The 27,860-nt window shown below is 51.3% G+C and overlaps 3 protein-coding genes across 3 annotated transcripts; all 3 read right to left on the minus strand.

The window, feature by feature from the left end:
- Window positions 1-1,339: 1,339 nt before the first annotated feature.
- On the minus strand, window positions 1,340-7,742 carry COCSUDRAFT_61282 (NAD(P)-binding protein; the record flags this gene model as incomplete). The annotated part of the gene is made up of 11 exons (XM_005649520.1): window positions 1,340-1,444; window positions 1,678-1,827; window positions 2,173-2,268; window positions 2,799-2,930; window positions 5,446-5,595; window positions 5,880-5,966; window positions 6,306-6,488; window positions 6,881-7,015; window positions 7,175-7,265; window positions 7,384-7,614; window positions 7,732-7,742. 11 exons carry the CDS (start codon window positions 7,740-7,742, stop codon window positions 1,340-1,342), a joined length of 1,371 nt encoding a protein of 456 aa, XP_005649577.1.
- A 419-nt stretch (window positions 7,743-8,161) lies between these two features.
- COCSUDRAFT_65070 (hypothetical protein) lies at window positions 8,162-17,345 on the minus strand (the record flags this gene model as incomplete). The annotated part of the gene is made up of 16 exons (XM_005649521.1): window positions 8,162-8,811; window positions 9,428-9,612; window positions 10,113-10,250; window positions 10,670-10,727; window positions 11,061-11,157; window positions 11,573-11,735; window positions 12,256-12,327; window positions 12,591-12,718; window positions 13,146-13,386; window positions 13,817-13,926; window positions 14,274-14,442; window positions 14,797-14,926; window positions 15,323-15,421; window positions 15,827-16,088; window positions 16,344-16,646; window positions 17,327-17,345. The coding sequence occupies 16 exons, from the start codon at window positions 17,343-17,345 to the stop codon at window positions 8,712-8,714; spliced, it is 2,274 nt and encodes a 757-aa protein (XP_005649578.1). The 3' UTR covers window positions 8,162-8,711.
- Window positions 17,346-19,420: 2,075 nt separating this feature from the next.
- Window positions 19,421-27,617, minus strand: COCSUDRAFT_27760 (P-loop containing nucleoside triphosphate hydrolase protein; the record flags this gene model as incomplete). Its single annotated transcript, XM_005649522.1, has 15 exons — window positions 27,418-27,617; window positions 26,684-26,878; window positions 26,277-26,389; window positions 25,905-25,989; window positions 25,249-25,405; window positions 24,973-25,080; window positions 24,448-24,587; window positions 24,051-24,170; window positions 23,530-23,682; window positions 22,800-22,819; window positions 22,282-22,418; window positions 21,456-21,550; window positions 20,940-21,140; window positions 20,159-20,276; window positions 19,421-19,788 (listed from the first exon to the last, which is right to left on the minus strand). Exons 1-15 carry the CDS (start codon window positions 27,556-27,558, stop codon window positions 19,421-19,423), a joined length of 2,151 nt encoding a protein of 716 aa, XP_005649579.1. The 5' UTR covers window positions 27,559-27,617.
- Window positions 27,618-27,860: the final 243 nt, after the last annotated feature.

The raw sequence follows: 27,860 nt of genomic DNA on the forward strand, positions 1-27,860 counted from the left end.
TCGCTGCGAAGCTGCCGCTGGTGAGGAAGCTGCATTCCAAGGATGTTCAACATGACACTCCATTACACTTTACCGGATGTGAAGACCCATCCAGGCATCTGTACATCGTGCGAGCGAGGCCAAGATTGTAGCAAAGAGTATACACCGTAGTAACAATATAAGTAGATTGGCCTAAAATCGTCAGATTATACTTCTGTCATCACAATGATGATGCAGCCATCATGGCCAATGACTGGCCAGAGCAGGTACACATGCATGTAAATTATTCAGATATGATCAGTTCAAGAATGTAATAGCACGCACTCCAACAGTTTCGATCTCCTCGTAGTAACAATATAAGTAGATTGGCCTAAAATCGTCAGATTATACTTCTGTCATCACAATGATGATGCAGCCATCATGGCCAATGACTGGCCAGAGCAGGTACACATGCATGTAAATTATTCAGATATGATCAGCTCAAGAACGTAATAGCACGCACTCCAACAGTTTCGATCTCCTCGTAGTAACAATATAAGTAGATTGGCCTAAAATCGTCAGATTATACTTCTGTCATCACAATGATGATGCAGCCATCATGGCCAATGACTGGCCAGAGCAGGTACACATGCATGTAAATTATTCAGATATGATCAGCTCAAGAACGTAATAGCACGCACTCCAACAATTTTGCAAGTGCCTACTAAACTACACAGTGTCAGAGTTTGACAGGGGGTGGCCAGAAACCCGGGCTCGCGCGATTAATTAAGCCAAAAAGTGGGGCTACGCCCCAGACTTTATGGCAGCAAAATTGTGATGTGCCGGGGTGACCCCACACAATCTATATCTTGTCTCGGGGAAGCCCCAAATTGAAGCCTCGCAGAGTAGATGTTTTGGCTTTAAGCATGCCGATTATGCAATTGTTCTACATGCATAGATTGGGTATCAGACCTATCAATGATAGGGGGCAGCCAATCCTACATTAATCTGCCCGAAAGAGTCGGGGTCACCCTGGACTTTCCCCAGGCAACCTCGGGGCTTCACCCCCTTGTCACAGGAGTGCCTGGGCCAATCTCCTCGGGGTGACCCCCGGCTGGCGGGGGGCGGTACAAATACTGAGCACCGTGCCCATGGTTGATTGGGTCTTGCTTGGATCTGGCCAGTCCGACAAGGGGTAGGATTGTGGCAGCCTTTAAATGCAGCTTGTCTGCAGGACACACCTTGCCTCTTGGCAGGAAAAGCGCGTTATACTAATACTAATACCCCCTCTTCAGCCCCCTCTCCCCCTCGTCACTGGGCAATCCCCCTGGGACTTTCTGGGTTGTCAAACGCTGCACTGTGTACATAAAACAGAAGCCAACTACTTGGCCACTAGATTGACAATCCCTTGCTGTATGAGCGTGGTGACCATGTCGATGTACGTCTCCCTCAGCGGTCTCAACTGCAGTCCAAGCTCCTTGCGAGCCTGCACACAAAACAACAGAGCATCTGACATCACATGCATGTCACCAGTATTCTTGCTTGAGCACACTCAGTAACCTGGCATCTTCAAGGAACAATTTTCGTGTGATATCTGCACGTCCATACGAAGTCATGAAACGTCTCATCTCAGTCAGATGATCTGAACCTTGAAGCAGCAGTAAACCATGGCCAGTCCTGAGTTGTCAAGTAAAAGCAGAGCAAAAGAAATAAGCTCACCTTGCTGGTATCGACCGTTTTCTGCGAGGGTGTGTCTTCGCCTGCAGGGAATTTGTACTGGGGAAACCGCTCAGAGAGGACGTCTGAAATGTCTTTTGTCGATGCGCTGTACTCGTGCGATAGGATGTATCTCCCCTGTGCTCCCGGCACCTGCCGACACATGTGCCTTCCGTCAGACAAATAGCTCTGCTCGCGAACAGCTGGAAAGGGCTTTTTCTTGGCATGGATCATGGCAATGATGCCTCAACCCTGCTAGAATGGTTCCTTTGATGAGTTCATGGGGGAAAAAAATGCATTTACAGATGCTCAAAGCCAAACAGGACTCTAGATGTCATGAGCCAGGAGTCTTGCAGCTCCCGGAGTTTTGAGCGGGGCAAAGGTGAGACTACGATTGCACTTTCGGCAAGTGGAGGCGCGGTCATATCTGACTCAACTCTCAAATATGCACAGATCACGATCTTTGCAATGCTCAGAATTGCCGTACGGTAGGATCACCTCTGCTGCCAGCACATGCGCCCTGCCAATGTCCCTCACATCCACCTGCCTTCCAAATGCCGCCATTCCTGTGGTGTCTGTATCCTCCACAAAATCCTGCACAGCACACATTTTCTTCGGCAAGAGCATGACACAGCTCTGATTGACGACAAAGCCTGCAGTGCTGATCAGTTCTGTGCTTGCTGCCCCCGTTGCCCTTGACGTTATTCTTCACCCAGTTTAGCTTTGGGTTTAGGGAAGGGGCCTTTACACTAATAATTTGTCACGGGGAATGCAATGGTGGATTTAGGGTTTATGGTCGATGAAGGGTCGATTATTCTATGGGACACAAAGTGGGTTAATCTTAATGTAAGACCCCCGTTGCACATTGCCTATTAACTACTTATCTAACTATATATCACTCATGTTACTGATTGGACTGCATATCCTGACATCGGGCAACGCGGCACCTAAATGGAATCCAATCAGAAGCCGCCGACTGTAAATTGAACCCAAACCTCTTCATGCAGTCTCCATCTCTTGGGTGCCCAATGTCAGGGTAGATGGGTAAGCCCAAATTGGCAGCATCTTTAGGCATGTACCAAACCTCCTAGAGACCTCCGGATGCAGAAAGAGGGGTGCCCCACCTTCATCATTTTTATGGAGGTGGAATCCCCTTGGCTGCTTCGCACTGGGCCCAAGACCAGAGAGGGATTGATGGCCACTAGATCCAGGCCTGCTTCTTTAGCCAGCGCCCAAGCTGCCTTCTCTGCTTGCACCTGCTTGCACACATGACCGGCCTTGTGAGATTCTGCACTGTGTGTCCACATGCGGATTAGACAATCTGGCATGAGGTTCAATCACATAAACTTTATCTAATATGCGCAGTAGCATCCTATGCGGTATACTATTCCTATAACAGTAGTGTATCTCGCAGTCATGCGCCGTAAATGTGTTAAGTGGGTGAGAGAAGTCCACCACTGATCACAAGGCCATTAAGGTATGTGATACTCCTGGCAAACCATTTGCAGCTCCAGCCTCCACACAGAACAATAACGCACAGACCATGCATCTATGAGGAGTAACACACAGACCTTGCATCTATGAGGAGTAACACCTATCCCTATAGTCAAAGCAACAGTTGGTTGAAGCACACAAAACAGATAGGCGTGCTTGACAGCCAATGCTCTGCTGTGTCACATGCCTTGCTGTACATATAGGGGCCGTTTGTGAGGGAGCTCTCATCATTCCAGTCCTCTTCTGTGTACAGGGAGCCATTGCTGGGGCCCTTTTTCCCTTTCACGATCGCTGCACAAACATTATTGGTCAGCATATCTGGAGCATAATGCAGCTCGAAAAGCTGCAGCCCACACAATAACGAGGCAGTCACACACCATTGCTTCACCACAGCAGAAACCTTTAGAGGAAACTTTAGAAAGGGCTGAACAAGAAGAGGAAATGTGTGCATATGGGGAAGGGGGCACCTGCGGTGGATGATGTCAGGACAACTCTGCGCACTGTGTCTTTGCTCCTGATTGCCGCTGAGAGGACGTTTCTGGTGCCCTTCACCGCAGGATCTACCAGCTCAAGCTGGGCATCCTGTATGTCTCTGCAGGCGAGAGCAGGGTGCTGTCATATGTGTGGTGGAGGCAGCCAGTCACTATGCCCCTGTGACAAATCTCTGCCATGCATGCGGCCAGCTAAAGAAAGGGTTGAATGCACACCTGAAGAAGCAAGGGCTTGCAGTGTGGAACACCAAATCTGCGCCTTTCACGACATCATCGAAGCTTCCCTCAGACAGGAGATCTGCCTCGTGGAGCGTGAGCTGCCCAGGTAGGGCATCCCCCAGATTGATTAGATGCTGAGTTTTGTCCTTGTTCTTCAGGCTTCTGACGGTTCCGCGGACGCTGTAACCCTTCTCTAAGAGCTGTTTGATCAGTTCCGATGCAACGTACCTGGGTGAATAGCATTATGTCTGAGTGACACAAATGTGGAGCAAGCCACAAGTAAATAAGACGTCGAGATTTGATTGGCATGAAACCCACCCAGTAGCCCCCGTTACCACGCACAGGTAAGCCATCGCCGGTCCGAGTGTTGATCTGAGACGTCTCGGAGTCAACCTGGTGTACCAGCAATCCCTCAGCGGACTAACAAGCAGTCCTTGCGGTAGTCAAGCCAAAGTTTCCTGTTTTACTTGAGGGGCTCGGCATCGAAACGACCTTAACGAGTTTGAATGTTACGTAAAGCCAGCTTCCAGCTTCGCAGGCCCAGGAAGCTAGTGGACCTGCGTTGAATCAATGCTGAACGGTTTTTTTGCCGCCTACTGCAAACATTCAATCACTCCATGCTCCATTCTGGTTGTTTCGGATAGGATTTACTCTAAGATTGATTTCAAGCACGACCGTAATTCTTAAGTCTTCAACCTAGTCCTGGGCAACTTTGCCGTCAGGCATGTTGGCAATTCCCTGACAACTTCAAATGCGCTTTTCGGGTAATCGCCCTTTTAGAAATCCCAGAGTGATTCGCAGCGGCTTACTCTTGACTGTTAACGCTACAGGTCAATCAGGAAGGTATGCGCATGCATGACTAGTGACGACCCGTCAGCCATTTCAATAAATAATTATTTGTACAAGTTCTTCCAGCAGCCGCAAGGTGCGTCCACAGACAAGCTAAAAATATAAGGATTGCCACATATCCTGCCCCTTGATGTACTTGCCAGATCCAAGCAAGACCCAATCAACCGCGGGCGCGGTGCTCAGTATACTATCACCACCAGTACCAATACATATACCAGTATGCTTACATAAGGGCAAGCCGGAGCAATCTGCATAAATTGTGCTAATCTATCTATATGAGCTTTTTGCAATCCATTATTTCGCCACTGGCGCAGCAATCCCTTGCTGTATGAGTGTGGTGACCATGTCAACGTATGTCTCCCTCAAGGGTCTCAACTGCAGTCCAAGCTCTCTGCCAACCTGCGTGCAAATGAACAGAGCATAATGTGAGATAAGATGCCAGCCACTTCTTGTCTTGCTTAGAGACACCAGGAAAAAGGTTCTGAGATTCAGATTGTCAATAGAATATCCCAAAAACTTGGCTTCCTGTGGACTCCCTTCAAATTTTGAAGTATCAAGCAGAGCTCTCAACTCCAGCATGTGCCCAGGACACAAAATACAACATCTGCATTTCTGACGTGTGCACTAACGCAGAAGCATCACTGTACTCCCCGTAGTCCCCCAATCTTGTTGTAATATGTCCTTGCCACTTAAACAGCAGAAAGGGTAGAAAGCTCACCTTGCTATTGTCAACCAGTCTCTGCGAGGGCGTGTCTTCGCCTGCAGGGAAGCTGTACTGGGGGAAATGCTCAGAAAGGATGTCTGATAGGAACTTTGTGGACACCGTGGAGTCATGCGATAGAATGTACCTCCCCTGTGCTGCTGGCACCTGCCGGCACATGCTGTGTGTGTCAGACAAGTTCCCCTTTTAGTTTGACGACAGTTCATAATACCTCAATCCATCAGGTTGCAGATTCAGAATACATGACAGATGTGATGTTCAGTCCAAATTTGCTAACTAGTCATGTATCCTCGGCACTGGGTTGCCTACTGACATCTTCCAGAGCTGTCTGGGCAAACCTGGACCTCTGTTGAGGCCCTGTCAATCCCTGCACCAAAGCATAAGGCTAACAGTTCTGAACTCGAATACAAATTTGAAAATCGATGAGTCACCTCTGCTGCCAGCACATGCGCCCTGGCCACGTCCCTCACATCAACCTGCCTCGCCAGCATCGTGCTTGCTACTTTCTCCACAAACTCCTGCACATTGCAGTTTGAACATGATTTAACATATAACGTTGTGAAGTACTTGAACCTGCAGAGCTCCCGGCGATCTCAAAGCCAAGTAACAGGGGACTGATGCTGATTAGATGGTGTGTCGGCTGCCTGCAGTGCAGCGAGGAGAAGTTTCCAGGTCTTCTGATGATGCCACCCTGGATTCAAGTAGTGCCTCTCCCACCTGGCCACCTCTTCTGACAAATCTCTTCTGACAAAAATTCTCTTGATATTCTCGATCACCCAGAGACAAGGTGATTTGGTTGATGCCCAATGGCGCCCGAAGCGTGCACAGCACGCCGGCACGGCGCAGCAAGTGTGCACTTTGCTCTCTCCAACATGAACTTGCGCCTTCAGGTGGGAAACACCACTCGCCTTCATCAACTGGATGGAGGTGGAGTCGGCTCGGTTGGTGAGCACAGGGCCCAGCACCAGAGAGGGGTTGATCACCACCAGATCCAGTCCCGCCTCTTTTGCCAATGCCCAAGCCGCCTTCTCTGCTTCTGTCTGTGCACAGGCAATCTCACGATGAGAATTTGACTGGGAAGCGCTCGTCACAAATCCGAATGAAAAATAAGGAAATGCAGAAATCCAAGACAGAGGGAGCGCTTGAGTCACAAGCAAGGGCTGCCTCCTGACCTGAATGTAATGCATGCAACATACCCATACGAGACACCTCGAGCCCAAGAGCACAATCAATCACATTGCAAATTTGCAAGTGTAGCAAGCAGGACATGTGTGACCTTTTAGCATGGCGGATCAGTAGTCAGAGCACGTTGCTATTAAAACAGGGAAGTTGGCAGCTGATGCTTGGCATGATGGAGAGTTTTTCAAGCAGTGTCCTGATAAAAGCCACGAACAGGGGTGCTACTTGGGTGCATTCTCCATATAGGCTTCACCTTGCTGTACATGTAGGGGCTGTTTGTGAGGGAGCTCTCGTCATTCCAGTCCTCTTCTGTGTACAAGGAGGCATTGCTGGGGCCCTTTTTGACCTTCACAATCGCTGCAAAGCAGTCACCGTTCATCAGCACGATCTGCAGAATATTGCAGCGCTCAGCAGTTTGCAACAACCACACAGCATTGTCTGGCCCCAGGAACAATTTTCACACAAAGCCTGCTGACAGGGCTGAGTAGAGGAATGATTTGGCAGTGCTGGCACCTGCCATGGACGATGTCAGGACAACTCTGCGCACAGTGTGTTTGCTCTTGATTGCTGCTTTGAGGACATTTCTCGTGCCCTTCACCGCAGGATCGACCAGCTCGGTCTGAGGATCTTCAATGCCCCTGCAGATGACAGGTAAGTGCTGTCATCACATAGGTCACAAGTGCTGGAAGGGGCATGGCTTTTTATGAGCAACATCTGCCATGCATGCGGCCACTGGAAATGCATAAAAATCCATACCTGATGAAGAAGGGGCTCGCAGTGTGGAAGACAAAATCTGCGCCTTGCACGATGCCAGTGAAGCTTCCCTCTGACAGGAGATCTGCCTCGTGCAGCGTGAGCCGACCAGGTAGGGCGTCCCCCAGATTGATCAGATGCTGAATCTTTTCTCTGCTCTTCAAACTTCTGACTGTCCCCTTCACGTTATACCCCCGTTCTAGCAACTGCTTGGTTAGCTCCGATGCAACATACCTGCGACAAGGAAATATTCAAGAATTGCAGAATGAATTCTTACGCAAAATATAGTTTATCTGCTTCACCCTGCTCAAGTTACAAGACATTTACCCTGTGGCTCCTGTCACAACACACTGGTACGCCATTGCTGATCCACAGATGATCTGATCTGAGACACTTATGAGACAATCGCCTGACTCAGCACTTTAATGATGGAACTGCAAGTAAAACGAGGCCTCGACAATGATGCTTTGCAGTCACGATGGAGACTGGCGGAAGTTCAAATCCATACGCTTCTTACGAACTCAAATTAACGTAAGTGCAGCTACGTTGTCGAGGTGGGCCGAGGGACTTCCCGAGAGTGGCCAATGCATGCGTGTGTGAGCGTAGTAAAGCAGTTTCCCAAAGCAAATGCAAGTGCCAAGACAACATGCTACAGTATCACCATGTTGGATAGTGTCCATGGCCATTGATGCAAAACCTTCACAAGTACTCTTCACTACCCGCTACCACCGGAGAAATGTAGTAGCTAATATGGTCACTAACATGGCATGCGGGTGCATTCCATTGAATTTTTCTTACAGCTGAAACCGGCATTCCCACTGGGCACACACAGGCCATACAGTGACCTGTTCAGAATGGCAATCCACCCAACCAAATAACCTCGGCATGGAATTGCCTGCCGCCTTCAAATCCAGTTGCATGCTTCTTGTGGCACTGGCCAGAGCTACACAGAGCCACAGGTACGTTGTCCAAGATAACTCTCAACAAAATCAATACTGTGGGTCTAATTTTGATATTGAGGCACCATCAATGTTTCCTGACATCATGCTGCACCCAGGTCTGACTTGTCCCCTGTTTCTCGATAAGTAACGTGCCTATTTTGATTGAAAGCCGCCATATCAGGCTCAGCTCAAACAGAACACACATGGCGCTGACACGATTGTAGCTTTGTATAATAATTCCTGCCCAGCTCATACTTCACAACAGACCCAAAAACTTCTTGTAAAAGGCAACTGCTATGGTATAGTAATATCTGCGGGATTAAATGGATGACTTCCTGGACTCCCAAAAATACACATCTTCAAGTAGATTGTCCACAGCAAAGACAGCTATCAGCGGCCAAAGCGCTGTGGCGCGTCGTGAATGTACCTGAAGAGGACTCCGATGTCCTTCTGGGATATCAAGCCCCCGCTGAACTCCTTGGAGTTGTAGCTGCACAACACAACATGCATCACGATCAGTAATCTTCACAGAAGCATCATCAGCAGCTGGTGACATCATATCTGGGAGGGACTCATACTTTCACAGCCCCAATCAGACACCACACCACACGTTCCTTTGTGCACTCTGACACCATGCACTTTTGTCAGACATGCGTCCAGGCAAACATTATTAATATTATTATTACACACTTTTCCTGCCAGAAGCAAGGTGCGTCTGCAGACAAGCTGCAGTAAACGCTGCCAGAATCCTACCCCTTGATAACCTCGTCAGATCCAAGCAAGACCCAATCAACCGTGGGCACGGTGCTCAGTAGTTATACCGGCCCCCGCCAGCCGGGGCAAACATGGCAGGGACCAAGATGCCCCCGTTTTAAACAGCACAAGCACAAGTGAGCATTGCAGAACAGGGCTCATGCCTCGAACCTCAAATCCAGGTTCAAACTCATATGCAAACTCAGATTCCCATTTGGCAATTGCCAAGAGGATGCCAAGCACTGCACTCGATACCTCCCCCAACCTCAAACAATTGATTTTTGAAGTGTTGAATTTTTATTTTGAATTTACAAGCATTTGAGATTTTTGACATTTGAGATATGAATTCGTACCTGGGGATGGCCCAGAGAATGCCGACTGCGGCGAGGCCGGTGCCGGTGGAGATTATGCCGCAGAAGAAGCACAGGATTCGCATGATCACCCCCGGACCCCCCACCGCCGCGTAGGACACCAGCAGGAAGGGGGGGACCATCGCGAAAGCCGCCCACAGCACCGATATCAGCAGCGGAGACAGCGCCTGCGCAAATACCAAGGTAGCAATATTAATATTACCCCTGTTCCAACTAAAAGCACTGTTCCAACTAATAGCACTGGGAGTTAAACTTATTTCTGCATTTGCAGCGCAGACGAGACCTGCATGTCATTCTCAATGATACCTCTGGTTGGAGGAAGAAGAATGAAAGACATGTTAGTCACATGCACTACCAGTCCGACCACACATTCAGCCAGCATCACCTACCAGCTTCACTCATCTGTACACTTGGAACTCCTTCATTATGCGCCTCCAAAAAATAGTCATAATCTTCTGGGAAACTCTTTTTGAAACCCTGACCCGCGCCCCTGCCACGAGCTGCAACATTTCCTGCCTACCGAGTCTATCCCTACAGTTCGCTGAAAACCCATTTCCCTAGTCCCAAGGGTGCAACCCACCTGCGACCCAATTCTAGCCCACCAAGACAATCCCTGACCTTTGTCAGGAAAGACAAGAAGTTTTGCAGTCCAGTGTGGGGAGCCCACCTGTGCGCCTGCCACGAGCTGCCAGATGCCGATGGCCATGGTGGCAACGAGCACAATGACTGCCAGGCAGTGCAGCCAGATGTCCCCAGCAGCACTGTTCGCCAGTCTACCCTTGCCCTTGGCAGTAGCCTTGAACGCCTGCAGCACAAAGCGGTCGAAGAATTAGACATTTTGTGGTTTTTCCTACAGAATGCACACTGAGTGATGAGGACCTGGCTTGGCAACACGAAGTAGGGCTGCTGCAGCAATTCTGTTCGTTCATGAATGATGCTCTGCTGTGGCCATCTGTGCCTGCAAGCAGTGCAGAAGCCTGCGGAGGTGCTACAAACGCGCGCGACAGGATTCTGTCTTCACAGCACGATGTGAAATCATTCTTGGAACAAACACACTCCTGTGAATCAAGGTGAGGAAGCGCAGGTCAGATCGTGCGCCAAAAGCCTGTGCAAGCTAGGGTAAGCATTTTATCTCCCTTCTTGTGGAGCCAGGGTGAAGGGGCTTGCCATGCGGGAGCAGCAGCAGAAGAGGCGGGTGATGAATGCCCGCCACCAGGCCTTGACAAAGGCCCACCACAGGATGCTGTTCGCCACGTTCGCAAACCACAACGCCTCAAAATGGCTGCACACATGCATTCACCGTCAGGCACATCACATGAAGACTTGTTAGAATCTCTCTCTTCAACATGCATTACAAGCCCGCACTCTGAAACAGAGCTTCACTGTGTAGGCTTGGGTGAAGGCCCTTGTCGTGAAATGCCAACGATACCAGTCTGAAACAAATGCAACACTCAAAAATTGCCTCAGAGGAGCTACCGGGCCGACAAAACAAGCCATAGCACTAATGCGCTCCCGCACTCATCCACCGCGTCGAAAGTTTACCTTAAAAACTTACAGGGGAACCCGATAGGTATAAGGAAGGAGCAGAACTGGAGGCAGTAAGCGAGGCATTCACCTGAGCTTGCGGACGTAGTAGAGAAGCAGGTGCGTGGCAGCCGTGTAGATGGTCAGGGCGAGCGCAAACTCCCTCGAGATGACCACTGGGAAAATCCCTGCAGCACAATGTGCACCAGAATTTTGCTCAGGGTTCACTTCTATCTGTAAACAGTTGTGAAGCACCTAGCAACAGTTGGGGACTCTAGCCACAATGCAGCTGAGCGCCAAACACGTGCCATGTAGCGTGTTACTTGCAAGGAGATCACGTTCAACAGCACATCAATAGCACACATTGTCCACAGAGGGAAGAAGGCGAGCTGGTGCTGGTGTGGGCAGTGGTAGCAGCCGCTTGAAAATGGCAGAATAGAAGTATCCGGGCAACGATTTAGATTTTGAGAACTGAGTTGCTGCTAGAGTGGCTCCATTTTCCACTCAGACACTGCATCCCTGAAGCCCTTTGTGGCTTTGTTCCAATGTGGATGTCAGCGGCAACATGCACATTTCACAAGGAAAATGAAGCAAAACACGCACCGATCCAGATGGTGAGGATGGGGATTGCGATGAAGACTGGAGTGGTGACAGCGCCCACGGTGTATGACCAGCATCCGCTGCAGTACATTATGCGATCAAAGAGCCGCAGCTTCCACTGGAACAGCGGCGTGCGCCGCGGGTTGAGGATTATCTGGAAGTGGCCCTGCATATCACGTCCCAGAAGTCAGTTTGAAAAGGTTGCCTATCACACCTTCGGGACTGGTCTGTGATTTCAATTGTGCAGTTTGCCAATGGCCACTTGCTTGCATGCACGCGAGAAGAATGCACACGCTGTTGTTGGAGAGCTGAAAGCTGCTCCTCGACCAAAGAATGATCTGGAAAAGGCGCTTCAGGTGTGCATTGATCACGTCCAGTAATTGCCTTTCTGTTTTGTGCAATTGGTCTCTCACTTCAATGGTGCGTTTGCCAGCAGCCAATTGCTTGCATGCACATGTCAGGCATGCAGATGCTTGAACCAGTGAAAAGGCTGGGAGAGAGCAGATTCTGGCCCACATGATCACCCAATGTCAACATGCATGCAGATGGAGCTCTGCCCCCTAGATGACCAGCACTTCCCACAGTGTGAAAGCCACACGGAAAAGGCTGGCTGACGAAACTTGGTAAGCACACAAAGCAGCTCAGGAAGATCTGTAGGGCTCGCAAGGATAGGAGGATGACAGCACCTTGGTCCATCGTGAGCGCTGCTGGAAGCAGTTACGGATCTCGTCCGGAGCCTCGCCTACGGCCAGGTACTCCTGCACGCAGAGGGGGTTTGAAAGGGGTTCAATAGTTACAATCTATGTGGACCCTGAGAGTGCCCTACTTGATCTTTGGGAGAAACAGTCTGGCCAGAAAGTTGCATGCAGGAGCGAGGTGACCATTGTCTCTGGGATCTGAGATAGCTGATCCCAGAATCCTAACATTTGACCAGTCCTGGGCACGGTGCCAAAACAAGCCCTGCATCCCCAGGGGATATATAAGATATTACAAGCCCAATTGATGTTCACAAACCCCTCACCTGCACGTAGCGGCACTGCCAGCCATACTTCTTCATTTCCATGCCCAGCGCAAAGTCTTCTGTGAGCGTGTACGTGGGGCTGCCTCCGGCCTCCATGAACGCTTTGGCACGCATCAGGAAATTGGTGCCTGCAACAAGGAAAACATGTTTGCTGTCAGCGCTGGTCATCTCAGCTCATGGCAAAGCGGAGGTTGTTCCACTGCACTTGGCTATGGCTGACAGCTCATTATGCAGCGTGACACTGTGCCTTGCATTCAATGTTGATCGTGCAGCAGAGCTCAGTGGAATGAATTCAACTGGCATGCAGAGACACTCCAAGAAGGGTGCCGTGCTGGTTGATCTGAAGTAGCAGGTATGCCCATACAAAAAAAAATGAAGAGGGCATCAGTGCATTGTTCTAGCATCTGAGATCACATATCCGGTTTGGGCGACCTTGGATCAGACCTGAATTCCCAGCTCATATTATAAACCCAAATTGACAGTTCAGCATACAGCATGCGTTGAAGTTCCTAGTGTGCCTGTTCAAAACGAAGGTTGACAGGAGCATGCACGCACCGGTGCAGGAGATGAATCCCCAGGCGTCATAGCCGGGCTGCATGTACTCCCAGAACTGGCGGTTGGAGTGGTTGAAGATGTCCGTGTGATAGTTCAGATTGTGAAAGCACTGCGGCGACAGAACCATGCCCACGTCGTCCCCGGCATCGAACAGCGGCAGCGTGCGCAGAAAGAAACATTTTCGCGCGACTTGGTCCGCGTCGAAGATGCACATCAGCTCGTTGCCGGGGATGGGGATCTCCTGCGGCAGGGCGGATTAGTCAGGTATCAGTCATGCAAGTGACACAAGCTGCAGCGAAGCTTAATACGAAACAATTTCGTCAAGTTCTCTCCTATGAACCGCCCTTGCAGCATCTGCGAGCAGCAACCTGCTTTTGCAGCTGCAACACTGGTTTCTGTTTCTCAAACACCGTTGCCAACTTTATGCTCCCAGTAGACCATTGTGTGGCAAGCCTTTTATTCCTTGTTGTTCCTTTTGCAACGCGCTTGTGGCATGACACTCAATATCGGGTACCCGGTTGAGACTTGTACTTATATCAGGATGCATGCAAGAACTTGTCACTGGATAATTTCCTGGGGATTCAAGCCCAAGGCCACCCTCTACAGCTTCCCTTCATGATGACCGCCTATGCAAAAAGCATTCAAGTGAAGCGCCAGAGCTGAGGACTGACCGGGGGGTAGATTTGGCGGGCGCAGTTGTTGAGGTTGCCGGACTTGCCGTTCATCTCGCCGTTCTTGCGGAAGCGCCCGCTCACATACACCACGTCCGGTCCGAGCGTTCCTGGGCAGGACCACAGAAATCACATGTGTCAGCATTATTGGTCCCTTTTACAGGCATGACGTCATCATATTCTCACCTCGTTCTTGACATGCGCATGGAAACGTCATGGACCTAGCTTTCTCCCAGAGATCAGTATGAATGTCAACAACAGGTATCGTTGACCAGCTGTGTTGTAGACGATGTGAAACAGCATGCTCTTCTAGGGATGCCAAAACAGCCACTTAGCATGCTCTTCTAGGAATGCGTACAGTGCCGCTTCGAGTCACGGGATCTTCTATTCGCCGTTACTGCACAAGTGTATTTTGCCTAGCAAATAAAAGCTGTCGAGGGTTGGTGGGGGCTCTAACCTATCCATTCGCGCTTCTCAGGGTCTTTCCCGTCGTCGCACAAGTACACAGTCCGAGCGCATCCGGCCGGCAGCGTGGCATCGAGAGCGGCCAAGACAGTCTTCTGAATGATGTCCAGATCCTCCTTGTAGCAGGGGACCAGAACTCGCACATGGTACTTCAGCTTCACCTGTACAGTAACCAAGGAGGCACAAAACCAATCAACTCTCAAGAAAACTTGATTTGAATCCGGATTTGAAAGAGGAGGCAGCCTTATTGGGCATAGCATCCTGTTCTGCTGGTTGGCTTCAACCTCACCTGCTTGCATAAGAGGCTGGCACGCTCAAGAGTCTGGCAATGCAAGAAAGACAAGAGGCTTTCCTGTGCTTATATGTTGCCTGTGTGATGGCTTTGTCAAGGCAGTACACACTTGTTGAGGATTGCAGGCTGCATGCATGCCATGGTGGTGGTGGGCCGATACAAAGGGGCACATACGATTAGCTGATATAAGGGAGCAAGGGTCTACATAGCAGGGGAGATGCACCTTGGGCAGGCCAGGGTTGTGGGGGTCTTCGGGGAAGTCCTCCTGCACTGGGGAGTAGAGCAGCCAGATGCCATAGGTGAGCACTGTGCTGGCTCCCATGCACTCCACCACCAGCAGAAGAATGCCATACCTGCATGCATCACACCTCAATCACAATCGAAGTAATCCCAAGACCGAAGATATTGATACTCCTTTTCGATGCTTGTGCCGACGAACAGAGCTCTGTGCTTTGCAGGGCGACTTCTCAATGTTTCCCTTCCAGGCTTCCCTGTCTTGGGGGTGTCTCCAGTTTTATAGTTAGAAAGAAATCTTGTGCCTAAGAAAGACACATGCTCAGCGCAGGCTTAAAGAGCAGGCTGCACTCTGCTCCCTTGTGATCTGGGGTGACAGAAGGGCACCCTTAATCGCATCGGATCAAGTTGATCCAATAGCAGACACATCTGTTACTGCAAGGAAAAGGGCATCAACATGTGCGAGAGAAGCGCTTGAGGCACGAGCACCATTTGATGTGGCAGCCGTGACTCACCATTGGTAATATTTGCCGAGGTCGAGGGTCTTGGTAATTCGCACGTAGAGGTAGAAGCCGATAGCTCCCAGGTAGAACAGAAACAGCAGCCATGCGTACCTGCACAACCACGACAGGTAACAGCCTACCTAAGTCAACAGTTACATCAAAGCCGTTGCTGTCTTAAGGCAAGCCTGCAGCCAAAGATGCTCGATAGAATTTCTTGCAGTGGGCACATGGACCTTCCATGCGGCTTCCCCAGCTTCAATACAGGGCGAAGGGTACCAGGACAAGAGGGAAGGCCACTATAATGCAAAGCAGAGAGGAGCTCTTGATCACAATTTGCATCACAGAGGTAGCAATGGAGACATCTGTCGGAGTGAAGGCCATCAGACTCAGATTAAAACGCGAGGGATGCCCAGCGGGTTCCAAGCGCAGCACTGGGCACCTTCAAAGCATAATATTCACACCCCAAATTGGATTGGAATTCAACTTCTTTCAAGATGAACCTTGAGGGCACCCCACCAGTTGACGGTGGTCCTGCGGTGGAACCGGTAGCCGAGCATGCCGATGCCGCCGGCAGCCGCCAGATCCGCGCGCTCGGCATCGTTGAATGCAAATGCCTTGTACATCGGCGGCTTCTCTGCACCGTCCTCCGAGGTGACCAACTCGCCGTGCGCGTCTGGCCATTCCGCCGCCGGCTGCGGCTGCGGCGGCTGCAGCTGCGCGCCGTGTGCGACTGCTGCGGCGGCTGCCGCTGCCGCGCTGTCCCTCCGCCATGGTGCGTCTGCAGGGATCAGGTCGCGCACATATTTAGGTGCGCTCAGGAGGGCTGCTTACATGGTAGCTTGACTGAAGAAAAAAAAATTGCAACTTGAGAAAGGGGCATGTGTTGAATTAAAGCCATCAATGCCGCCCAGGACTTTCGCTGCAAGCAGATCACTGCAAGGTTTGCCCGCAATGAGAGGTCACCGTGTAGACTCTGCTGAAGCTCAATATGTTAGAAAAGCAGGGGTGAATGAGGTGGAAGGGGCGCTCTCACCGGTGACTGCAGGGTAATGCACGGGAGCAGGGTAGCCGTTGCTCTCACTGCCGGCCCCGTACACCGCAGGATAGGCCGACGGTCTGCGCTCGCCGGGGGGCGCGCCACTGCCGCTCGGCCGGCGGCCGCCGTTTTCCGGGGGGTCCCGGCTGGGGCGGGGGGCCCCGGCCGCCTGGATTGGCGCCCCCGGCGGAGCGCCAGATTCCCTGGACTCTCTCCGCGGCGCTGACTCACCCGTCACGCTGCCGCTGCGGCGCGGCGGCCGCTCCGGAGCCGGCTGCGCGCCGCTCTGCCGGCCCGCCGCTGCAACCCAGACACAAGATAAAATTGTTACACCTTTTTGCTGCCTGAGGTTAGGTAAGTCTGCAGATAAACTGCATATCAAGGCTGTCGCAAGTCCTACCCCCCACATGATGCACTCGCTGGATCCGAGCAAGACCCAATCGACTGTGGGCTTCATGCTCAGACTTTATACGGCCCCCCGCCAGCCAGGGACACAAGTTCCTTACCTAGATAACCATTATTGCCGATTATTACTGCCACTAAGATGTGCCTAGATCATGTATAGCTTTAGTACTGGCACAGAAGACAGGGTATACTGCCTGCAGTGGCTTAGCTTCAGGGGAGGGGTCTCGGGAAAGATGTTGCAGGTGCTGAGTCAGCATGCCCACCGTCTGGGCCTCTTTCCCTTGAGATGATAAGAAAATTGCTATGCAGGCACTAAAGGGGTTTCTAAGATACATATATAGTCATAGCTTGGGTCAGGAGGGAGGCCCACACCTGTTGGTGGGGCAGGGTAGTGGAGTCCCCCTTGGAGAGGCGAAAAGTCATCTGCGAAGTCCAGAAGATTAAGCAACAGGCGGATTCGACACGGAAGATGGTTTCTTTACATCGCAGAACCAATCAATGCACAAAATGACCCTTGCCTGTGGCGCGTCTGGTTGCTGGCGTCTCGATTGCCTTCTCCAAGGGCGAAAAGTCACCTGCCAGATGCTTCGTCATTAGAGCCCATTCACATTACAATTGTTATGTACGATCCATGGTGGCTTTTAAAACGGGTGTATCACTGTGAATACGCCAGAGCAAGACAGCATCTGTGCAAGACTCCCCACCAGTGCTCCTTCTACTGCCCGCCATGCTGCAGCAGATTTGATCGCTCCGATGTCACGACAAAGCTACTGATCTTTAATGTAAGGGAATAAACTCCCAAAATTGATGCAGGAGGCAATATCACTATTACACGTGGCACCTAGCCTCAGGACGCTCTGCGGTTTTTTGTTGGATCGCTACTCGTCCAGGCATACAAATGGACAACGTAGAATATAACACCTCTTCATTTGTCATAGGACATCAACAAACGCAGAGGATCCGTCAGGCGTCCTTCACCCATCGGAAAGTTTTCTCTGTATGAGTTTCGGGGATTGTGGCCTGCCCCTTATGAAACGTCTGCTCCCCAGATGGGCGAAGGAGAAGGGGCGTGAAGCTGGCAGGTGGGATGCAGCACATACTGGCAATGATACACCCGTGAAGGGGGAAAAGACTCTTGAATTGTGTCAATTGTACATATCTTGCAAATGGTTTAAAAAAGGCCGAGCATCGATTGGGGATTCCGGCATCAGGCTTCCGGAAAAACCAGGAAGGCATGAAATGGATTAGCAAAAGGTGACCTGCGGGGAATGCCTTGGCTACGAACAAAGGCACGGACCCGTTGAACTGAAGCCGCACGAATACTGGTACCAGAAGTCATCACTTTGTGTCTTCCTTTCTTTTTACTTTCACTTGCATCCAGCCTAGACATGAGAAACAAAACATGCATTCAAGTACTACAGATGCACATTTTGCACAAATCGGTGACCGGGTTTTGGTTCATACGCAGCCAGGGACTTGTCAAACCAGGATAGATGACGTCACTTCATACCCATCTGAGCAGGACACTTCAAAGTTCCCTAATCACCTACTTATGTACAAATGTGTCTCACCCCTCCTGAGTAAAGCTCTAGGACAGCAAAGTCACTAAAGATTATAGAAGAACCTGGCAGCCTGCACATCATCTGAGAGAATCACTAACATGTGTTCAGGATGGCCTAACAATAATCGTACATACTGCCTGCTCAGCCACAGGCCCATCGCTGGAAAGAAAATACCATCTAGAGAACAAGATCTATTCTACCTTATTAGGCCAGCAAATTCGATACTGCCGGCTTTCTGAGCTTCCCAGAGACTCCAGCGCACTGTTCATATGCCCATAGCAGCAGGGGCAATTTGCATGCAGTCATCATCTCAGCATCTGCACCGGTTTAGTGCTGCAAGATCATTCGCTGATCCTGTGTAAACCAAAATACACAAGTGCTAGCTGCATCCGGCTTGCTTGAGACCCAGCTACAGCCATGCCACACAAATCTGATGAGCTGGCTACCGTCTCTCGGGAAGCGGAAATCATCCCCAATTATGATTGGTTAGGCGCCCTGATTCAATTCAATCAGTATGTGGCGGATCAACAGGATGGTGTGGAACTGCATCCGCAGACCATTCCTTTTGCCTATGGCTGCAAGGGGCACTCAGAAGAGCCCAGAAGAGCCACTGAAGACAGGGGAATTAGCTGCACGTAGTCTGGTGCCCTTCCACGCATCGCCCCGATGATGAGAAAATCATACGCAGCAGGCTTGTGCTAGTCCCAGCATGCAAAGCGTCGCCATCAGTGCCAAAGACGAAAGGGCAATCATCGCCGCGCGGTCTTGTACCGCAAGGCAATGTAGACGAGGATGCGGTAGAACAAGAGCCAGCCGATGAGGACAGCAGCGTCGATGGCAATCCATGTGTTGGAGTTGGGATCCTGCTGCAGTCCCAACGTGTCCTTCAGGGAGGGCACTGGGTGGCAGATCGGGTTGCTTGCTGGGTCCTTCACATCCACCTGTGGGAGCAGTGAGACAGGTGAGGTCAGTGGCAGAAAGATATGCGAACATCAGAGCAGAGCGAGCGCAAAGTGGGGAGAACGGGCTGGCTTGCAATGTAAGTGGAACAAGCGAAACATACATACAAGACACCTCCGTGGCAGACTTGGATCACTGCTAATATAATCATTCAGGCTCGGACAACAGAGCGTGGACATATAGTACACAGAATGAGTGCCCGAGAACTTGGAATTCGAGACTCATTAAGATGTGAATCACTACTAGGCTGCAAGCTGCTGTAGGCCCCGCAGATGTAGCTGCAGACGTGTATGCCCTATGGCCTCTGGCTTTGGGTTCGCCGACCTGTAAAAATAATAATGAGTAACAAAGGATGAGTAACCGCACCTGCACGCTCATGGCGCCAGAGGAGGCGGCTGTGTTGGGATCCACGCAGCTGTAGATGGTGCGCCCCTGGTACTCGATGTGCAGCAGCATGCCAAACCCATAGTAGATGAAGGACAGGTACCGGATCCAGCCGATCCAGGCAGGAATGCCTGCGCGCACACAACACACGGGTCAGCGCCGCTCGAAATCTAATGAAACTGTTCAGAAATACATTCAAATGCGCCACTTTCAGGTCCCATGATTTCTTTTGGTGCTTTGCATGGGAGGGGCACCATGCACATGATTTAACGACTTGGATTCCTCTGGAGCCTAAGGCCACAAAAGACCTCTATGGCAAGAAGGTGCAAAACTGCTTTCTGAAAGAAGGGGCCTTCTTTTTGCACAAGTCTGCTGCAGTACTATCCCTCCAATTGTACGGTATCAAGCAAGAAATGCAGGTCATTTTGCTTAAGAACAACCAGAGACATCGCTGTGACACTGCTGGGGTTTCTAGAGCCGGGGAGATGCGAGGGTGGTTACCTCGCACGAAGTAGCCGCCGACGAGGGTGAATGCGAGCACGACGATGGATGCAATGGTCTGTGCTGTTTTGGGGTTCATGCACACCGTGCCCAGCAGCAGCCCAAAGCCCTGCGCCACCTGTGCACCAACGCAGTAACCCCTTAGTCACCACTTTGAATTCTGCATGAACTCCAACCCACTACCTGCTGGACAACCTCGCCTGGACAACCTCGCCTGGACAACCTCGCCTGGACAACTCATAAGTCTAAACTCTGCATGAGCTGTGACTCATCACTTGCTGGCTTCTCTCGCCTAAGCAACTGGCCAGAAACTTATGGCAGTCACTGCTAAACCGCAGATCCCTGCACAAGGGAGCTCATGGCTGGCCTTGTACCAACCTCATGATGTTGTAAATGAGCTTTGGCAGCTCTAAGAAAGCCGTCTGTCCCAGCAAGGATGCCTTAGGAGGATGCCTAGTGCCTGATGAGCGCCTTAGAAGGATGCCTATACCCCAAGCTGTGAAAGCTGTGGCTTGCCAGGCATGAGCTGCAGTCCTGCACTGTAAGTACAAGGGAGAAGCAGCCATCCTGAGCAGTCGCTGTTTCAGAACAAGAGCAAGTCTCCTGCATGCGGAATCCTGACAGACGCTAGGGAGTGGGGACAAGAGCCCAGCAGCCTCATGAGGATGGCGGTGACATCACCATGCATATTTGATAGTCTACGCTCCACTTTGTCAGACCCATTCACAGACCTTGTGACCTTTGATTGATGAGGTCACAGACGTGAAGGACAAGAACATACCAGGCCCATGAGGATGACGGTGAAGAAGTTGCCGAAGAAGGCCTCGGCAGTGTATCGCAGATGCGCCATGAAATAGATTATCACGATGAAGATGGTCGGCACCGCGAAGTCCATCGGCAAATCAGATGCCGTGCGCGCGAAATAAAAGGCGCTCAGGCGATACATGCCGCTCGCCCGCTCCTTCAGCAGCATCTTGTACTCCTGCATGCGTGCCATGTCAGACTTTTAGTAATCCAATCGCCTTAATTTAAGTTGACCATTCATTTCACTCAGAAGTCCCACAGCAGTCTTTACTTTGTGCCTTGGGCTTGTGGAATCTGCAATGTCAGACTGGGCTAATTGTGCGTGCAAAAGCTTGCATGCGGTGCGCACAAGACTGCATTGTTGCAAGCATGCATGACGGTGATAAGGTGTCCAGGATGTCAACATAAAATTGCAAAGGCTTCCTGCATGTCCACAGGGCAGAGAAGAACAATAATATAATGACACATGGGAGGCGCAGAGGTATTGCCTTACCTCTGGGAAGGTGAAGAGGGCGGTAAACATGGAGCGGAAGGTCAGGAACATAAGCTCAAAGAACAGCAGCCCTGCAGCAGCACCACACACAAGCGCTCGTTAGCTTTCTGGAACCCACATGTACATCTACAGTCTGCAAGCTCCCTTCAAGCCCCTTCACTCTTCCGTTTCCACCTCCTTGAGCGCCGACAATCAGAAAGGACAACGCATTTGCAGTGCCTCTTCAAAAGACAATCGTGATTGCCAAAGCAAATATCCACTCCTCACAACGGCAGGAAACCGGAGAGAGGAGAGGGTATTCACTTGGCACCAAAAGCTGCCTTCAGAAGAGCGTCACTCAACTGGGATGCCCTTTTTAGCACAATAAGCCTACAGCGCAGGAAGCTATAAACAGGGCAGCAGATATGCACATCCTCTCCTGCAAGGCAGTCGTCAACGCCATCCAATGACCACTCCTGACAACCCGTGGGAGTACAAGCATGGTCATGTTATTGTCGGTGACAAGCACCGATGGGGTCAAACAGCGCACATGTGATGCTTAAATGGTTGTGCACCACCTTATTGCATGCATTTGCGGGCCATAATAGTGTTGAGCTTGCCCAAATATCGGACGAAATGCAGACACATGAGAAGTTTGTGATATGAAGATGGGCAGTGGCAGACTGCCTACAAGACCAACGATCCTCAGGTGGCTCCCAACAGGGCTCTAAAATATTACACTAATGGGCAGTGGCACACTGCCTACGAGACCAATGAGCCTCAGGTGGCTCCCAACAGGTCTCTGAAAAATTACAAATATTACACTAATGAAAGCAGGGAGGCGCACCGAGGGTATCCTGTGAGGCTGCGAGGGTGTCGTGGCCGCCGCGCTGCCACCAGAAGCAGCCGGTGAGCAGGCCCACGATGACGTACTGGATTATGTCCTGCGCACTCAGCGTCTGGAAGCGCCGTGTCCGCACCGCCCTGCGTTTTGAAATTCAACTCATTATGTCGGCAGTGTCAGGTAAGCACCTAGCTTGCCAGCAGAAGAAGCGACTTGGGGTTGTCTGCAGTCCGTATCCTAGACACTACGGTATCTCTCTGACACCAGGCCGCGGTCACCACCTCGGCAGGAGCGGAACGGAAGCCTTAGAGAGTATGTGGCATACTCCCTCATTAAACGCTCATTACAATTCCCCAGTCCCCGACCAACTGGCGCCATGTGCCAGAGGGCTCAGCAATGAATCAGTGTTTTGTTGAGGAGTGATCGTTTCAAGGCCTGCTGCTGTGGGTTAGCGCTGTCATATGTCTTCTGTTGTGAGTGAGACAGAAATGACTAACACCAGGTTTTCAGTGGCGCCTCACCGGATGAAGAGGATGCGGAACTGGAGGTGGTAGGGGGCCCCCCAGCGCTGGTCCTTGGACTGGGCTGGCGGCAGGCCACGAGCGCGCCACTCCGCAACTCCCCCCTTCTCAAGGTCCCCCCGGTCCACCCCGTCAAAGCCACTTACCCTGCCGCTGTGACTTACCACTGCCGTCACATCGCTGTCCTGCGCGTGGCAAATTTGAATGTGAATACAATTTTCATTCACGGATTGCAGAAATAACTGCAGGTCTGTTGGGCAGATGAGGTGCGGTGTCCCTCTGACGAGTACAGAATGAGAGTGAAACGCACAATTAGGAACCACGACTGTGCACCACTCGCTGGTAGAGAGGAGACAATATTTCTTTCGTGGCTGCATACTGAGAGTGACGATTGATTGACATAATTCGCAGGAGCACAAGACCACGCAACACTGTATTTAGAGCTTTGTCTTGATCCAAGAGAGCACTGGTCCTTGTCACTGAGCATCTCCATCGTAATGAATGACCATGACGATGCGAGATGACGCCAACATAGTCAAGTGCCCTCCTGCTCAGAGCTGGGCATATGCTGACAGGTTGGCAGCGTCACGGTGTCACACATCTAAACATGCCGCCAACACACAATAAAAAAAGCATAGGTTCCTGCCATTATCTACAATGCAGAGACGAGGAAGATGCTCACCATGAAGCCGTTGGTGTGCCCATTTGTGAGCGCCCCGTTCTGCTTCACAGATCCCTTCCCATCCTTGCTGGCAGCAGCATCTGCTGACTCATCCGCGGCATAATCCCGCGCCGCTGCCAGCTCGGCGCCAGCTGTGTCGCCGCCAGAGTAGCCATCAATCGTGTGGCGAGCTAAATATCGCTCAGACGCCCGGATCAGGAACTTTCTGCTCTCCTCGCCATCCCTGCAGGTGACATGTGCGCTGGTGAACAAATGTACGCGCTGGAACAGAGGGCGTTTGACCCTTGCTGTTGAGACAGCTCAAGGTAGAAGGGGGGAACTTCCTCAGGTGTGTGCGCAGAGACCACATCTGAGGAAAAACTGGCCTTTCCCTGAGCTGTCTCAAAACCAGATTCAAGCATCTTGTTGAAAAACATCACGAAGATTCAAGGGATACCTTCCATTCTAGTATACATCGCAGCACCTCGAGGCAATGGAGGCTAGCAATGTCTGAATGCCACCTACATGTCGCCCAAATGCATGCGCCACAGCGCTCAAACAAAGAAGCCGCACCTTTCGGGCTTGCTGACATCAGCGGATGCCAGGTCGAGGATGAAGTCAGCGACGTTGACACGGTAGGGCAGCTGGTAGCCCAGCCGGTCAAAGTACTCGTCCGCCAGCTGGGCGCGCCCGTAATACAGCGCATGCCCCTGGGTCAACAAAAGAAAACTTGTGAAATATACTTCTATGCTGATTGCTTTTTCTGATAGATATATACACAGGAGACCTCAGACACCATGGGCTATACAAACCACAAGAATTTATTCAAGCCAAAGTTGTCAACAACAATGCAGTATGCAGACCCAATTCAGCTGGTTGCCAATTTGCGGTCACTGTGCAGTGCTCTCTTCCAGCTTTCCAGTGAGAAAGTTTCCATTGAAAGCGAAAATTAGTCAGCGCGCCACTACCAAGAGAGCATGAAGGTACCTGGCTGAGCAGCAGCAGCTTGTCCAGAGTCTGGAAGAGGCGGGAGGAGGGCTGGTGGATTGTTGTGATTATGGCGCGGCCGCCTTCCGCCAGCTGGCGCAGAATCTCCAGCACATGCATCGCTGTTGTGGAGTCCAGGCCTGCCCAGCCACACAAATCACCATATCAATCGCAATTGGCTCATATTTTCATGCATCTAAGGACTTAGTCACGCTTCCAAGGTGCACCAGAGATGATAAGCAAGCCGACAAAGCGCTGCTTGGTGCTAGTGCATGCAACAAAGTCCGGTCCAGTATGTGCAAATTCAATACTGCATCTGTCTGTGCCCTTTCCTAAGACACTCTCGTAACGAAGCGCCATTCGGTTGGGACGAGAGTTCAAATATTGTACACTTCTGGAAGACGAATGAATTTGTGGGCAATCAGGGGTCAACATGCTTCTACCGGTGGCTGTAGTCCAAAGGCAGCCATGCAGCACAGGTAAGGTGCAGCAACTTAACATCCGCACATGAATAGGAAGACTCACCAGAAGTGGGCTCGTCCAGGAGGAGGACAGAGGGATTGATGAGCAGCTCATGACCAATGCTGACGCGCTTGCGCTCTCCGCCGCTGATCCCCTTCCTGAAGAAGCCGCCTGCAGCCACGGTCAAAGGCTTCAACAAACACCTCGAAATCAGAAACACAGCGAAGCCTCCAACGCGACCTTGGACACAGGAGGGAAACGTTCTGCAGCTTGCGCCCACTGCAGAACCCCTTCCGGGGAAATAACGTCATTCCAAAAGATTACAAAGGGTCGTCGCACCGATGATGGTGTCACGGCAGGTCCAGATGCCGAGCGCGCGGATGACTGTTGCCACGCGCTCCTTCTTGGCCTCGTGACTCATCGTGCGCGGCAGCCGCAGCATCGCCGCGTAGTACAGCACCTCCCACACTGTCAGGCTCTCATACAGCAGGTCGTCCTGCGCGCATGATGAGTCATGGCCTCAGGATCTGAGGTTACTCACTGCGGTATGCTAAAACCACCCCCAATCAGGGTAACCGTACAGCAGATCGCCCTGTGTGCGCATGTGCTGGCACATGCCGCTGCCTCAGCATCATTTCTGGCTCATGTGTACAGTATAAGTGCTCGGTAGAATCTCTGCAACAGTGTTGCCTTTGACTGATGCCACGGTCTCAGCATCATATCTGATTATTTGGCCACAGGGTGCATGGCGGGACCTCTGCAGAGGTGTGCATCTAAATCGGTGTGCATCTAAATTCAACAGGGTTGAAACATCGCCCCTATGTGCGTCTGTGAATTCAATGACGGGTTTATGCCAGGACAGCTCCGCATCACCAGCAAGGATATCGATATGTTAGTGAAGATGCCATTGGCGCGGATTTATAAGTAGTGCAGGGCTGCACTTCTTGCAATCATCGTCATTGTGTTGCTTTGCCATCTGAGAAGCTGGGCCCTACCTGCATAACGAAGCCGATGTGCCGTTTGAGGCCCTTGGTCGCTGGCTCGCCATTGAAGGTGATCGTGCCCTCCCGCTTCATATGCCTGCATGCCGCCACATGCTCTCATTCTCTGCATGCAACCAAAAGCAGGCCCTAGTCCATCCACTGCCCAACCAAAGCATGCCCATACCGGCGATACATGTCAGCCAGCACTACAGCTGCACGTGCAATTTCCCCCTCATTTCTCTTCTTGTAGGGACACAAAGGGGAAACCGCAGAAGAGCTGTCAAGGGTGAACCAGCTAGCATGCTGCGGCACATGGGCAGGGTCTGTTGACCTTCACACGATCTTGGAAGACTGCAAGATGTAAGGGGAGGCAAGAAGGCGCACGATTGGGCACGGTCGCCGATGATGGAGAGTAGAGAAGTCTTGCCGCTGCCACTGGGGCCCATGAGCGCCAACACCTCGCCGGGTTTACAGCACCCGGTGATGTCATAGAGAATCTGCACGTCACAGCACACATCAGCTGACAAGCATGCATGCACCAAGACTCTCTCACACAGTGTGCCAAGGCTGCACTGCGTGGCATTGCAAATCCAAAAGAGCAGTTGTTTAAGCACTCAACCTCCGCACGCTTGCCTCATGGCAGTTCCTGGGATCCGCACATACACACTGCAAACTACTGAGAGGTCCATTTGGTGACACATAAGCTGCCAGATTGCAGTATATCAGGGACTGCCGAATGGCATGCATGTCCGAGCTTGAGTGTGGGTGCATATTGGCAGCTAATTACACACCCGTCGCATCTTTGGGCCGCTCTCCTGCTTGGCCTTCTTGCCAAACTTGGGCAGGCTGAGGCCTGGGAAGATCCCTGGCGCTGCAAAGCTGGCCGGGACATTCGCAGAGACGTGCGTGTACTCCACACACATCCTGTTCTCATCCTTGATGGGCTCCAGCAGATCGACTGCTGCATCGGCCTGCTCGATTGTCACCTGCGCAGGGTGGGATTATGTCATCCTCCAACACCTTGCCGCACACCGCACAACTGCTAGGTGATATAGGCACCCCACAAAACCATCAAAATCTTCCGAAAAGTTTCCTGGACAACGTTGAGAAAGGAAAAATACATCATGATCTAGCGGTGCTGCTGAAACAGCTTACGCAAAGCAACCCCTGAAAAACAGAAAAAGCTTGCTCCTGTACCAACAAACACATTCTATAACACCAGACAGCTATTCTAGAGTATATTGATGTCCGATAATTCCCTTCGTCTGTCTCTCGCGATCGGGCTTGATTATAACACTATTTATTGTAGGACAATCAAGCCAACGATCCAGCAAACAACTTCCTATTCTCCCTTGAAAAATCACCTACGTGATGACTTCTGGATAGCATTTGCACATAAATCTATGCACCACCTATCACAAATGACTGACAAACACCCATGACAATATGGACTGACCAACGGATGCTGCAGTGCTAAAAATAAACGGTCCATATTCCATCAAGCCAGGCGATCAGGGCAGCAAACCTTGTGTTCCGGGACAATAGCGTAAGATGGTCTCTCGCTCAAGGCGCGACGAGGTGACTCTGGGTCGGGGCCCGCCAAAACAGTATTTAGACGCCTCTGTGAGTGGGTCATCTCGGACGACTGGGACAGCTCCGTTGACATTTTGGCAGATTTCCTGCACTACGCCAGCAGGATGAGCAGAAACTTGAACCCGCAAAGGTGTGAGAAGCAGGCGAGACGCGGAGGTGCATCGTCCTTGTATTAACGTCAACCTTACAAAGCAGCGGTGACGTCCGCGATGCGCTGGCGGCAACTTCCGTCAGCTTCCCATGCACCCTAAGGAGCTTAGCCTAATTGATAATATTTTAGGGGGAATGATCGTGCATATGGGTGTGACACCACGGGCGCTGATTGGTGACAAGTCGGATAATTTTGCCAGTGTCCTACGCAACCTCCGTCGGGTT

Source organism: Coccomyxa subellipsoidea, assembly GCF_000258705.1.
Source record: "Coccomyxa subellipsoidea C-169, whole genome shotgun sequence".
In the NCBI taxonomy this organism is placed as follows: domain Eukaryota; kingdom Viridiplantae; phylum Chlorophyta; class Trebouxiophyceae; family Coccomyxaceae; genus Coccomyxa; species Coccomyxa subellipsoidea.